Raw genomic sequence first — 11,192 nt, 5'->3', positions numbered from 1 at the left:
CTTTAATAAAGTTGACCAATCAGCGTTGAACAGGATATGCTGCTCGGTTGCCATAGTTACAGCAAGCAGAAACGCTACGACGGTCAGAGGTGTTGGACAGCTAGAAAGTAGCTAGCAGTATTTTTCCTCCTACTTGGGTTTTCGTTACGTTACCAAACGTTTGCTTCAACGATGCTGACCGCTCCTGCTCAGAGAGTATGTTTTGGGAGCTCACTGGAGAGGAGGCTGTTTCCTCTCCATTACGCGCCAGACCGGCTGGGAAACCAAATGTCACAACAGGGACCGCCACATGTCGGCCCGGGAAGCTATGACAACCACGAGGTTTGTGTGAGAGAGAAAGAGTCAAGGGGTACTTTCAGTAGCGGTTTTAGATACGGGCGGTTGCCCGGGGCGGCATCACGGGCATCGGCAAAAAAAATAAATAAATAAATGCTCGTACTCATGCTGCCCCGACGTCAGCCAACGCATATTGGGAATGGCATAGGCACCGATCGGTTTTCTGTCGCCCATTTCCTGGGAGTAAGGGCGCCCTCCGTTTGCGAGGTGCGCCTGCTGCTTGCGGCGCAGAGAGGAGAGGGCGGGGGATTCTCTGACCAGCTGGAGCAGCATCTACCAACTCGCAAAATAAAACAAAATAAAAACAAACACGAAAACACCAGACATTATGATACAGACTTATAATTTGCACCGATGTTTTTTCGAAATTCTATAGAAAAGTGAGTGCGAGAGCCCTCGGTGCACCTGCTTGCTGCTGAAGTCAAAGTAAACTTTATTGTCATCTCCGCTACAGTCCAGTATATAGAGAGACGAGACGACGAGGCCCCAGTTACAGCAGTGCAAGTAAACAAACAATATATATAATATGTTTTGTCTGTTTGTGTGTGGGGTGGGTGGGGGGGTGGGGGGGGGGGGGGGGTAGAGGGAGTGTTCGCCCAGGGCGCCAAACAGGCTAGGGCCGCCACTGGGTACTTTCACAAGTTGTTTTACATATTTTTCCCCTTTCTTTCTATGCATGCAGTTTTTATGTCCACGTGACCGTTAAAGTTAATTTAGGTGATGCTTTAAAATAAGTCAGCTACAGTAAGTGCATTGAGATGCAGGCCAGCTGCGAGGTTTGATTTTTCGGCTGACTTTTGGTGAATGAATGGTATATTCAGAATAATTATTTACATACTTGTTTTGTAAAGTAGTGCTTCTAAATGTTTGTTGATAGTTTGCCTTGCTCATTAACATCTGCTTCCTCTTCCTTTAACGGCTGCACCCTTTAAGTATCCATCTGACCCAATATTAATATCCTCTTCTGTCACACAGACCCTCCTCATATCCTCCTTTACTACATTCATGAAGCTGCTCTGTGGTCTTCCTGTTTTTCTCCTGTCTTGTGCTTCACATTCAACATCCTGTCTCACCTCAGCCTTGCCCCTTTTAACTTTGTTTCCACCTTCTCCAAACCACACATTGTAGCAGGTCTCACTACCACGTTGTAAACCTGGCCTTTCAACTTTGCTGCTTTCCTTCTGTTACAAATCAACCTGCTCCACCTTGCCTGCACTCTCCTCTTTACCTCTCTCTTGTATTTTCCATTAATAAACTTGCCCTTTCTATCACAGTTTGGCACCATACTTTATGACATACAGAAGACACCTGGGAGTAAGAAAGGATATAGTCTCTCTGCAAGGACTGCTGTGCGCTTTCCGCCTTGTAACAAGGTGCGTTTACACAAAGAAGTTTCCTGTTATACTGAGAGCACATTAAGAAGTGTATTAACAGCCTTACTGTATATCAGCCTAAGGGTCGTTCCACTTGGACTGTCTACAGTGGGGCAAAAAAGTATTTAGTCAGCCACCGATTGTGCAAGTTCCCCCACCTAAAATGATGACAGAGGTCAGTAATTTGCACCAGAGGTACACTTCAACTGTGAGAGACAGAATGTGAAAGAAAAATCCATGAATCCACATGGTAGGATTTGTAAAGAATTTATTCGTAAATTAGGGTGGAAAATAAGTATTTGATCACCTCAAACAAGGAAAATCTCTGGCTCTCACAGACCTGTAACGTCTTCTGTAAGAAGCTTTTCTGTCCCCCACTCGTTACCTGTATGAATGGCACCTGTTTGAACTCATCATCTGTATAAAAGACACCTGTCCACAGCCTCAAACAGTCAGACTCCAAACTCCGCCATGGCCAAGACCAAAGAGCTTTCGAAGGACACCAGGAAAAGTATTGTAGACCTGCACCAGACTGGGAAGAGTGAATCTACAATAGGCAAGCAGCTTGGTGTGAAAAAATCAACTGTGGGAGCAATCATCAGAAAATGGAAGACATACAAGACCACTGATAATCTCCCTGGATCTGGGGCTCCACGCAAGATCTCATCCCGTGGGGTCAAAATGATCATGAGAACGGTGAGCAAAGATCCCAGAACCACACGGGGGGACCTGGTGAATGACCTGCAGAGAGCTGGGACCAAAGTAACAAAGGTCACCATCAGTAACACACTACAACGGCAGGGAATCAAATCCCGCAGTGCCAGACGTGTTCCGCTGCTGAAGCCAGTGCATGTCCAGGCCCGTCTGAAGTTTGCCAGAGAGCACATGGATGATACAGCAGAGGATTGGGAGAATGTCATGTGGTCAGATGAAACCAAAGTAGAACTTTTTGGTATAAACTCAACTCGTCGTGTTTGGAGGAAGAAGAATACTGAGTTGCATCCCAAGAACACCATACCTACTGTGAAGCATGGGGGTGGAAACATCATGCTATGGGGCTGTTTTTCTGCCAAGGGGACAGGACGACTGATCCGTGTTAAGGACAGAATGAATGGGGCCATGTATCGTGAGATTTTGAGCCAAAACCTCCTTCCATCAGTGAGAACTTTGAAGATGAAACGAGGCTGTGTCTTCCAACATGACAATGATCCAAAACACACCGCCCGGGCAACAAAGGAGTGGCTCCGTAAGAAGCATTTGAAAGTCCTGGAGTGGCCTAGCCAGTCTCCAGACCTCAACCCCATAGAAAATCTGTGGCGGGAGTTGAAAGTCCGTGTTGCTCGGCGACAGCCCCAAAACATCACTGCTCTCGAGAAGATCTGCATGGAGGAATGGGCCAAAATACCAGCTACTGTGTGTGCAAACCTGGTAAAGACCTATAGTGAACGTTTGACTTCTGTTATTGCCAACAAAGGTTATGTTACAAAGTATTGAGTTGTATTTTTGTTATTGACCAAATACTTATTTTCCACCCTGATTTACGAAAAAATTCTTTACAAATCCTACCATGTGGATTCATGGATTTTTTTTTTTTTCACATTCTGTCTCTCACAGTTGAAGTGTACCTCTGGTGCAAATTACTGACCTCTGTCATCATTTTAGGTGGGGGAACTTGCACAATCGGTGGCTGACTAAATACTTTTTTGCCCCACTGTACTTACAGCCTTCGCCTGTATTTACAATGGTCAATGCCTCCAGGACTTGAAACTAGCTCCACTGCATAAGTGTCTGAAATTTGTGTCATTTCTAAGGCCAGCAGGAGTGGTTACAAACATAAGTTGGTTTGCAAAAAGAGAAGCCTGTGAGAAAGCCACTCTACTGCTCCCTTGATTTCTTCTTTGGAAATCCTCTCATGAGTTCAGTCTTTTTTAAGATTCAGATTTTGATATATTACGACAGTTTAGCCCAAACCTCTACATTTATTTCCATGTTGCCATGAAGTGACTATCTTAGGACATCTTCATATTGCCCAGCGGTTTCTTAAAGGTTTTTTAGTTGTTATCATGGTATTGTAATTTTTAAATATATTGGGGGTTTTTGAAGCAAAAATGATACTAGGACGATAGAATGTATAAAAGATGGAGGGAGCTTCCAGGTCTGACCTCTGTGGCTGGAAAAGGACTTCCAGTTGGATAGAAATTGGCCTTTGGCCACCTTGCTCTGCATCCTTAGTAAACACTTTCCTGTTAACTTTGGGAACTCGTGCACTAGTTTCTGATTATATTGAACAGAAGATTAAGTCAGTTTTTCAAAATAAGATCATTCCAAGAGTCAGAAAAGAGCTTAAGTTCAATTTGTGATGAGTTTGTGGTTTTACAGTTAAATCCACTCCTCGGTTATCACATCTGATATGAAAACACCAAGGTGGCAAAAATGCCCAGCTCAAGGCCTCATAAGAGGACTTCATCCAAATTTTACACCATTGATAATTAGGATGAGTGAGTAGAGTACTAATTTATCAACTGTCATTAGCAAACAGACAGGACAGGTGCTTTGCAAAGACATATACTTTGTAATTAGTGTTAAGTAACAGACTAACAGAAGACTGGAACTTTGCTCACCTAAAATTAAGTATAAACATGTTGGACAAACCATGTTTTATGGGGGTTTTTTTCAAATGCTTCGAAAAGGACTGAGAGGACACAAGAGGTTCAGTGATTCAGATGAGTTCCAGGATGTAAACATGCTTAAAAAATACTGTAAAGCTGGGAATTTTATCATGGAAGTATTTTATGCTTGCAATTTTCATCTTTTTTTACACAGTTAAAGTTAGCTAAAGTTGTGGGGTATGAAAGAATAAAAGTGGCCCTTCACTTAATATAAAGTTGTTGATGTGAAAATGAAATCTTTTCCTGGTTCTTAATGGGCCTTTGCTCTATGACTGTTTACATTAGCATGACTGGTCTGCTTACAGTATTGGCAATAAATCTTCATTACTCTGTCAGCTATCTGGTGAAATTAAAACCAAATTAAGTCACATAGTTAGAAGTCGCTGTATTCTACTTGTTGGGGGGGTTGTCAAAACATTTTCTGTGCAAGTATAAACCTGCTACTGGCTTTTTAATATGTAATGCTTAATACAAGATCTTTATAATCCTTCTGATCACCAGGCAGTGACCCCTTCACCGTGGCAGTACCAGCAGGATCAAAGTGGTTCTAGGGTCTCTCCTCCTGGCAAAATAGCTTTCAGCTCAAAAGCACAGAGGTTCAAAACCACACCATGTACATCTGAGAGGAGTCCAGGGTGAGACAGAGAGAAACTGACACGTGGCAGAAATGTTACGGTGCTAAACTGAGCTGACAGATGTTATTTTGTGACACAGCCCTGGGACGTATGCCCACGACAGAGTGACAAACAGGAAAGTGAGCTGGCCCATGTGCTTTGGGAGACCAGACTGGTCCAGCCTGCCTCAAATAGGCAAGAAGTCACTCAGGGTGAAGGTGAGCGAAGCAAGTTGAGAAATTTCATGGCCTTAATTTTGCTGTTACAAAAACTTAAAAGGCACAGCCAGCTTATACATAAAGACCACAGATATCTCTCTAGTATCAGAAATGTTGTCTCTCTGTAGATGTGCTGATTCTATGCACGATTACTCAGATAAACTCACTAACTGTAAGCCTGTTAGCCTTTAATTTGGTGTAATATTAGGTGTGCTCGTCACCTATACCTGTACAAAACTACATGTTGCTGCACCAAAAAAATAGTGATATACATATTTTATTTTCCTCCCACAGCTTGCCAGTGAAAAGGAGTACCTTAAACAGAGGAACAGAGTGGCCTACCTGAGTTTGTACTATTAACCCTGAAGGTCTTACATGGAAACCTATCATGACACTGGCGAAGCAAGAAGATGTCGTTTTTTGTTTTTTGTCTTTCCCCTTAAAATATAAACAAAATATGAACATGTAAGGTTTTTTTTTCTTTTTTAAAAGAAACTTAATTTCCTTTAATTACAAAATGACAGAATTCCTATGTGACCTGTATGTTACATAAAGATGTTGCTTACAAAATAATGTAGGACAGATTTTTAAACAGCTGAAAAGGTGACACTTAACACAACAAAAAAAAAAGCCATCTTCTGTGGAAGTCAGTCTGCAGTACTGGTCCCGCTGCTGAGGCAAAGCAGTCGCTGGTCTCAGCTCACGCAGCGGGTTTCAACCCCGGGCCACTTCCCCTGTGCAGGGAATCACTGACTGGACTGTTGTAAGCACCAAAGACTGGAGCAGATATGAGTCTGTTTCTTTAACTTTCGTCCCTTCTCATTTCTTCCTCCTTACTTTGGGTTTCTTGACCGGCCGGAGGTACGGATTGTCGATTACATTGTCCTCGCTAGCCTTGGTGGATGGAACTACGCCGCTGGGAGGAAGCATGGAATTCTCTTTGTCAGCTCCTGGATCATCCTGAATGATGGAAATGTAAAACAATATTAGCAGTGGTATATTTGAAGGGCATTCTGGGAAACTTCTTGCTAACTGTTGGCATAGGTACCAACGTATAACTACATGGTAAATAGAAAACTTGAATCAGAGTTAAGTTAGGGTTGGATGCAACCTGTTATGATGTAGCTCTGGGTGTGGGCTTCATGCAGATGTATAAATGCCACTTTAGATGTGATTAGCTTAGCTGAACATAATGATTGCAATATGGACACACGGGTACCCTATCAACACACTGAAAGTAATTTACACAATTATGAATTCATTGAAATCAAAGTAATGAAAGTTTGATTTCCAGCATTAACCAGGATACTAATGATAAGTAATTAGAGCATGAAACATTATTTGTTTGTTTAATTTTTTGGTATGTATTAAATGAATGAAGCACGTTTCCTAGCTTCAGAAGTGCATTAGCTTTATTTTAATAGTTTAGCTGCTAGCTAATTCATCCCATTTCTAGTCACTCTGTTAAGCTGAGCTGTTCCTTGGCTGTATTTTCACATTTAAAGGGGGGCTGTTATGCACAACATTCAAAATAATCCTTATTAATCTTTTACTGGACTCTTTGTATGCCCTCCTAAATTCAAGCAAATCAATCCCCAGAAAAATCCAGCCACCTTAAATTTGGCAGCACCTCCTAAACAAACTGCAGATGGCTGGGGCTTCTGTGCTCACAGCCAGAGCTATGTGCTCTGTTAAGGATATCCACTCTTACATCTCTCTCACCATCATACAGAGCCAAGACCCTGTGAGCGAAAAAGCTCAGGCTTTTGGCTCACAGATCACCTGTGCTGAATCTTTGTTTGAAACTTCTTTAATATGAGCATCCGCCATTGTAACAGACAGGGTAGAAAATAAACAAGAAGCATTATAGGTCCAATTTAAAGGGTAAATATGAGGATGATATCAACTTTCAAGTATACATTTTCAGCATAAACAAAACTCTCCCATTTTAAAACAATTACTTTAAATTGTGTGATGTCTTGATGGCAACAGAACTCAACCAGAACATGGAAATGCACTATGACATCAAAACCCCTAGGTTGAAATTACTTCAGTTTCATAAAGCCTCTTTTTACTTCGAAATTAGCTCAAATAAATGTTCACAAAAGCTCCATTATTAAAGTTTATGGAAGGCTTGAGTAGCTTTCAGTTCCTAAGAAAATCTACTGGTTTTCTGAGAAACTTCTCCCACGTGTTTGCTAATATACTTGAGCATCTGTACTGAGACCAATATTCTCTCTGAAAATCTGATAACCCTGTGCAACTAATGGAGCTTAATACTGAAAAAAATGACCCTGGAATTCTGTTATCACGGTAATGAAATAGATCAGATTCTCACTTAAATTTGTTCAGGCTAATCTGCAACAGATCTTTCCCTGTCACTACAGTAACAGTAAGAGAAGATCCACAAACATTTAGAGATCAGATGATTCTGTACGCCTGCCAGCAGCAGCAATTTTTTTTTCTGTTCCTTAAAATTTCAATGTGTGATACAATTTTAATTTAACAAAGATTCAGGATTTTGTGAAATATCCCAAGAAGATATTAATTTGCTTTACAATTTCTGTTTATACCATATATACTATATACACCTATGGCACACCAGGTCCCGGACATGGAGACTTACAGTAATGGCGTTTCCTGCTGTGTTCTCGCCATCAGTCTGGTCATCCTGCTCAGAGGAGTCCGTCTCCTCCAGAGCCTGCAGTTCCAGCTCTGAGGGCAGGAGGGCACTGAGATATGGGATGGTGCTCGGCTGCGCTGCAATTACTGATGACAATCACAGGAAGCAGAACTCGTGAAAATGCAGCATGCTTCATTCAGTAATCACAAGACATAATCTGGCTTTAAATAAAGATCAGCTTACTGAGAATCACTCACATGGGAAGGTAGTGATGTCATCTTTGAATAGGCTTTGAGTTTCTCCAGTCTTGGCAATGAAGCGTGTAAGTGCTCGTTCCACGTCTCTCCTCTGAGTTGCTGCTTTCTCTCTCACCACTTGGTAGTCTGACACGGGTTCTCTGAAAGTCTACAGGAAGAAAAACTCTTAAGTGGCTTACTTTTTAGCACAGTTCTACTTCTATAATACACAATCCAGCTTTCTAGGGATCTCCATGATGAAGTGGAAAAGTTCTGACTCACAGGTGTTTTGATATACGTGTGAGGGTCGGGGAATTCTGGGAAGTGGCTGGGGATGTGGGCTGGATGTGTGCGCTTCTGTCCAGCTGACAGCGCTTTGGGAGTCACAGGAGCATTTGTCACTGGAGCTGAAATTAAAAAATAAAACATTTTTCACATCTAAAACCACTGGATCAAAAGGTCTCAAGTCATTCATTTTAATACTAATAATGGAGAGCTGAGTTCCTACTTACGGGCAGTTATGACCATCCTTTGTGATCTTTTAGCATATATGGGCAAAGTATCAACATTGAAACCTTTAATGACACAAGCAGAATAAATCGAATCAGTATTGTGTTCCCTTAGCAACGTTTAATCCATATGTGTTATAGGAGGTCTTACCCATTTCAATAAGCGTGACCACTGTGTCTGACAGTGTCGGGACGCTCCTGGCTGTGTGTTCACAGTATGCTTTGGCACATCGACCTATTTCAGTAATATCTAAAAACAGAGAAAAAAGAATCAGTTCTGTAAACATGAATCAACAACCAACTGCAAATTCAAGAAACGTCTGCTCTGAAAATAGTCTACAGGGGCTCAGTTATGTCAGTTTCTCAGCTTTTTTTCACCAACTTCAACCAAAATTATTCCCATTGGTGTTTATTTAAGAAAGTAGGTTAAATAAAGTGAGGTGTACTTGCACTGGTGTTCAGATATATATTGTAAAAGTGGCACTTAAAGATTTACAGCTTTCCCAGTGGATGGTGTACACTTAAAAATCATACATACAGCTCTGCAACATCTCAGTTAGGGTTTCCACAGCTGCCTTCTCCGCACTCTCGAAGCCACTCTCAGTCAACAGGGCGCTGACAACGACCTGCAGAGTGCGACGGCGTGCCAGAAGGTAGTTTTCTGCAGGGCTAGAAGTTGCTTTACCAGCACTTCCTCGCTGGAAGTAAAATAAATGTGAATAAGGGTATACAACAGAAATACATAGACATGCTGTTGTCTTTATGAGAAAAATATCTCACTATAGTCACAACACACTTGGGACTAAAGGATTCTTTAAAAGGCTAAATAAACAGACACATGGTTCCAGAATCTTTAATTGACTTACAGCTAAGGGGCACATGGACATTAGCTTTTGTAATTTGAAGTAAAACAAACAGAGAGTAATGACCCAAGCCTTGCAAATTTACCACACAGTGTATGTTATTCCCTTTGCTTGGTGGGCACACCAATATGCCAACAATGTGCACATACACTACGGTTATGAGGGCTATTACTATAATGTTAGAAATAAATGTGACTTTTAACAAATATAGTGGCAAGGAGCCATTAAACCTACAAAATCGTCATATTTTCTACATTTCACAAACATTTCTCAAGAGTCCTTACTGAACAGACATATTAAACATTCCCAGTGCCGGTGGTGAAAGTGGGAGAATATTTGGGCTCTGGGTGATTTAAAAAGACGTTTTGTTTATCTGAATCAATTCTATAATGATTAATTTTATGTTAATATTAAAATGTATTGTTCTAATTCATCATCCAGTTCTTAGTGAGCTTAGGATGGTGGACATGTTTCTGTAAGATATATTTGTGTAATTGAGAGATTTAATTTTTGCCACTGCAGCAAGCTGCATTGTCCCTGAGGTACTAAAGCAGCTCCAAACTGCAACGCTCACTCCATTGATTACACTGGAGACCCTGCAACAGTTCTGAGTCAAAGTGATAACACATACTGCAAATGCTCACTGAACCTTCCCCAACCATGTGGACAGAAAACACGTTTAAAATCTGCTGCTGTATTTATTGGGGGAAAAAACAACAAACAAACAAACTGGACTGTCCTCAACATTTTGAATCCAGACGTAGTGGCATGGTTAGCTCATGTAAACGTCAGGGATATCAACAAAGATCAAACATTTTTTTGAATTTTCGTTTTTTTTCCGCCAGCATTTTTAGATCCAAATAGGCACGATTTATACTTTATAGGCCAAACAAAACAGACAAACATTAAAGCTGCCTAGGGGTGGTCTGACTGTTGGATTTCTTTGTATTATTGTAGGGTTTTTTGTCTATAATATAGAGCGCCTTAAGGGGGGGGGGGGGGGGGGGGTGTTGCTGTGAATTGGCACTATATAAATAAAACTAAACCGTACTGAATGGTTGTGCCACTTTATTATTAATAATAAAGGTGCTACATAAATAAACTGACCTTGTCTAAAATATTATTAGTAGCCATCCCTTGTAGTTAGCAGACAGATGGGAACCGCTCGAACGGTTTGTTGGTCTACCCCAAATATCGATGAAAAATACAAGAAGTGTTGCTAAACCCTTCATTCTCCCTAAATTTAGTGTTTGTGATATTGGTATAGACTCTATTTGTTCACACCTGTAATTTAGATGAGGATGTGCCCATATGTTAAGACTAAAGAACATGTGAAACGTACCTCTTCCTGTCACTGTAAGGACACAAACATTTATTCAGACAGGGTAAGCACTGACATAGATAAAGTTAACCCACCTTATAGTCTATAAAAACGTATTTCAAGCTTTCACCGGACTAAATCATATTTATTTAAAGTTGTTAAATCGAATTAGGACTTCAGTGCAGTCTGACTGTTAGCCATGCACCGTGAATCCGGCTCTACATGCTACATCCGCCTCCTCTCCGTGACCCAAAAAACATTTCTTACCGCTCCCGCATTCAGAGGGCCTCCCGACGCCACCGCAGGATCCGCCATCTGCAGTTATTGGAAATCTCCTCGTTGTTTTGAGCAGATTTATATTTGTATCTCTCCGAACACCGTTTAGCCGCCGTTGGTAAACACGGCACGACTGTATGACGTTATTTCCGCC

At 41.4% G+C, this 11,192-nt stretch overlaps 2 protein-coding genes across 2 annotated transcripts; one reads left to right on the top strand and one right to left on the bottom strand.

Moving 5' to 3' along the window:
- The first annotated feature begins 40 nt into the window (after positions 1 to 40).
- On the top strand, positions 41 to 8,462 carry LOC147305724 (ciliary microtubule-associated protein 3). Its single transcript, XM_086278456.1, has 5 exons — positions 41 to 321; positions 1,611 to 1,709; positions 4,880 to 5,013; positions 5,093 to 5,210; positions 5,505 to 8,462. Exons 1-5 carry the CDS (start codon positions 172 to 174, stop codon positions 5,568 to 5,570), a joined length of 567 nt encoding a protein of 188 aa, XP_086134582.1. The 5' UTR covers positions 41 to 171; the 3' UTR covers positions 5,571 to 8,462.
- taf8 (TAF8 RNA polymerase II, TATA box binding protein (TBP)-associated factor) lies at positions 5,403 to 11,189 on the bottom strand. The gene is made up of 8 exons (XM_086278455.1): positions 11,030 to 11,189; positions 9,117 to 9,276; positions 8,730 to 8,828; positions 8,582 to 8,644; positions 8,352 to 8,476; positions 8,091 to 8,238; positions 7,837 to 7,979; positions 5,403 to 6,170 (listed from the first exon to the last, which is right to left on the bottom strand). The coding sequence occupies exons 1-8, from the start codon at positions 11,075 to 11,077 to the stop codon at positions 6,030 to 6,032; spliced, it is 927 nt and encodes a 308-aa protein (XP_086134581.1). The 5' UTR covers positions 11,078 to 11,189; the 3' UTR covers positions 5,403 to 6,029.
- Positions 11,190 to 11,192: the final 3 nt, after the last annotated feature.

This window comes from Aulonocara sp. 'chitande type north' Nkhata Bay, linkage group LG20 (assembly GCF_057382095.1).
Source record: "Aulonocara sp. 'chitande type north' Nkhata Bay isolate Kocher_YH1m ecotype deep benthic linkage group LG20, A_spYH_male_GT1.1, whole genome shotgun sequence".
Lineage (NCBI taxonomy): Eukaryota > Metazoa > Chordata > Actinopteri > Cichliformes > Cichlidae > Aulonocara > Aulonocara sp. 'chitande type north' Nkhata Bay.
Note: the sequence above shows the minus strand (reverse complement) of the source record. Positions and strands in the feature narration are given on the sequence as shown.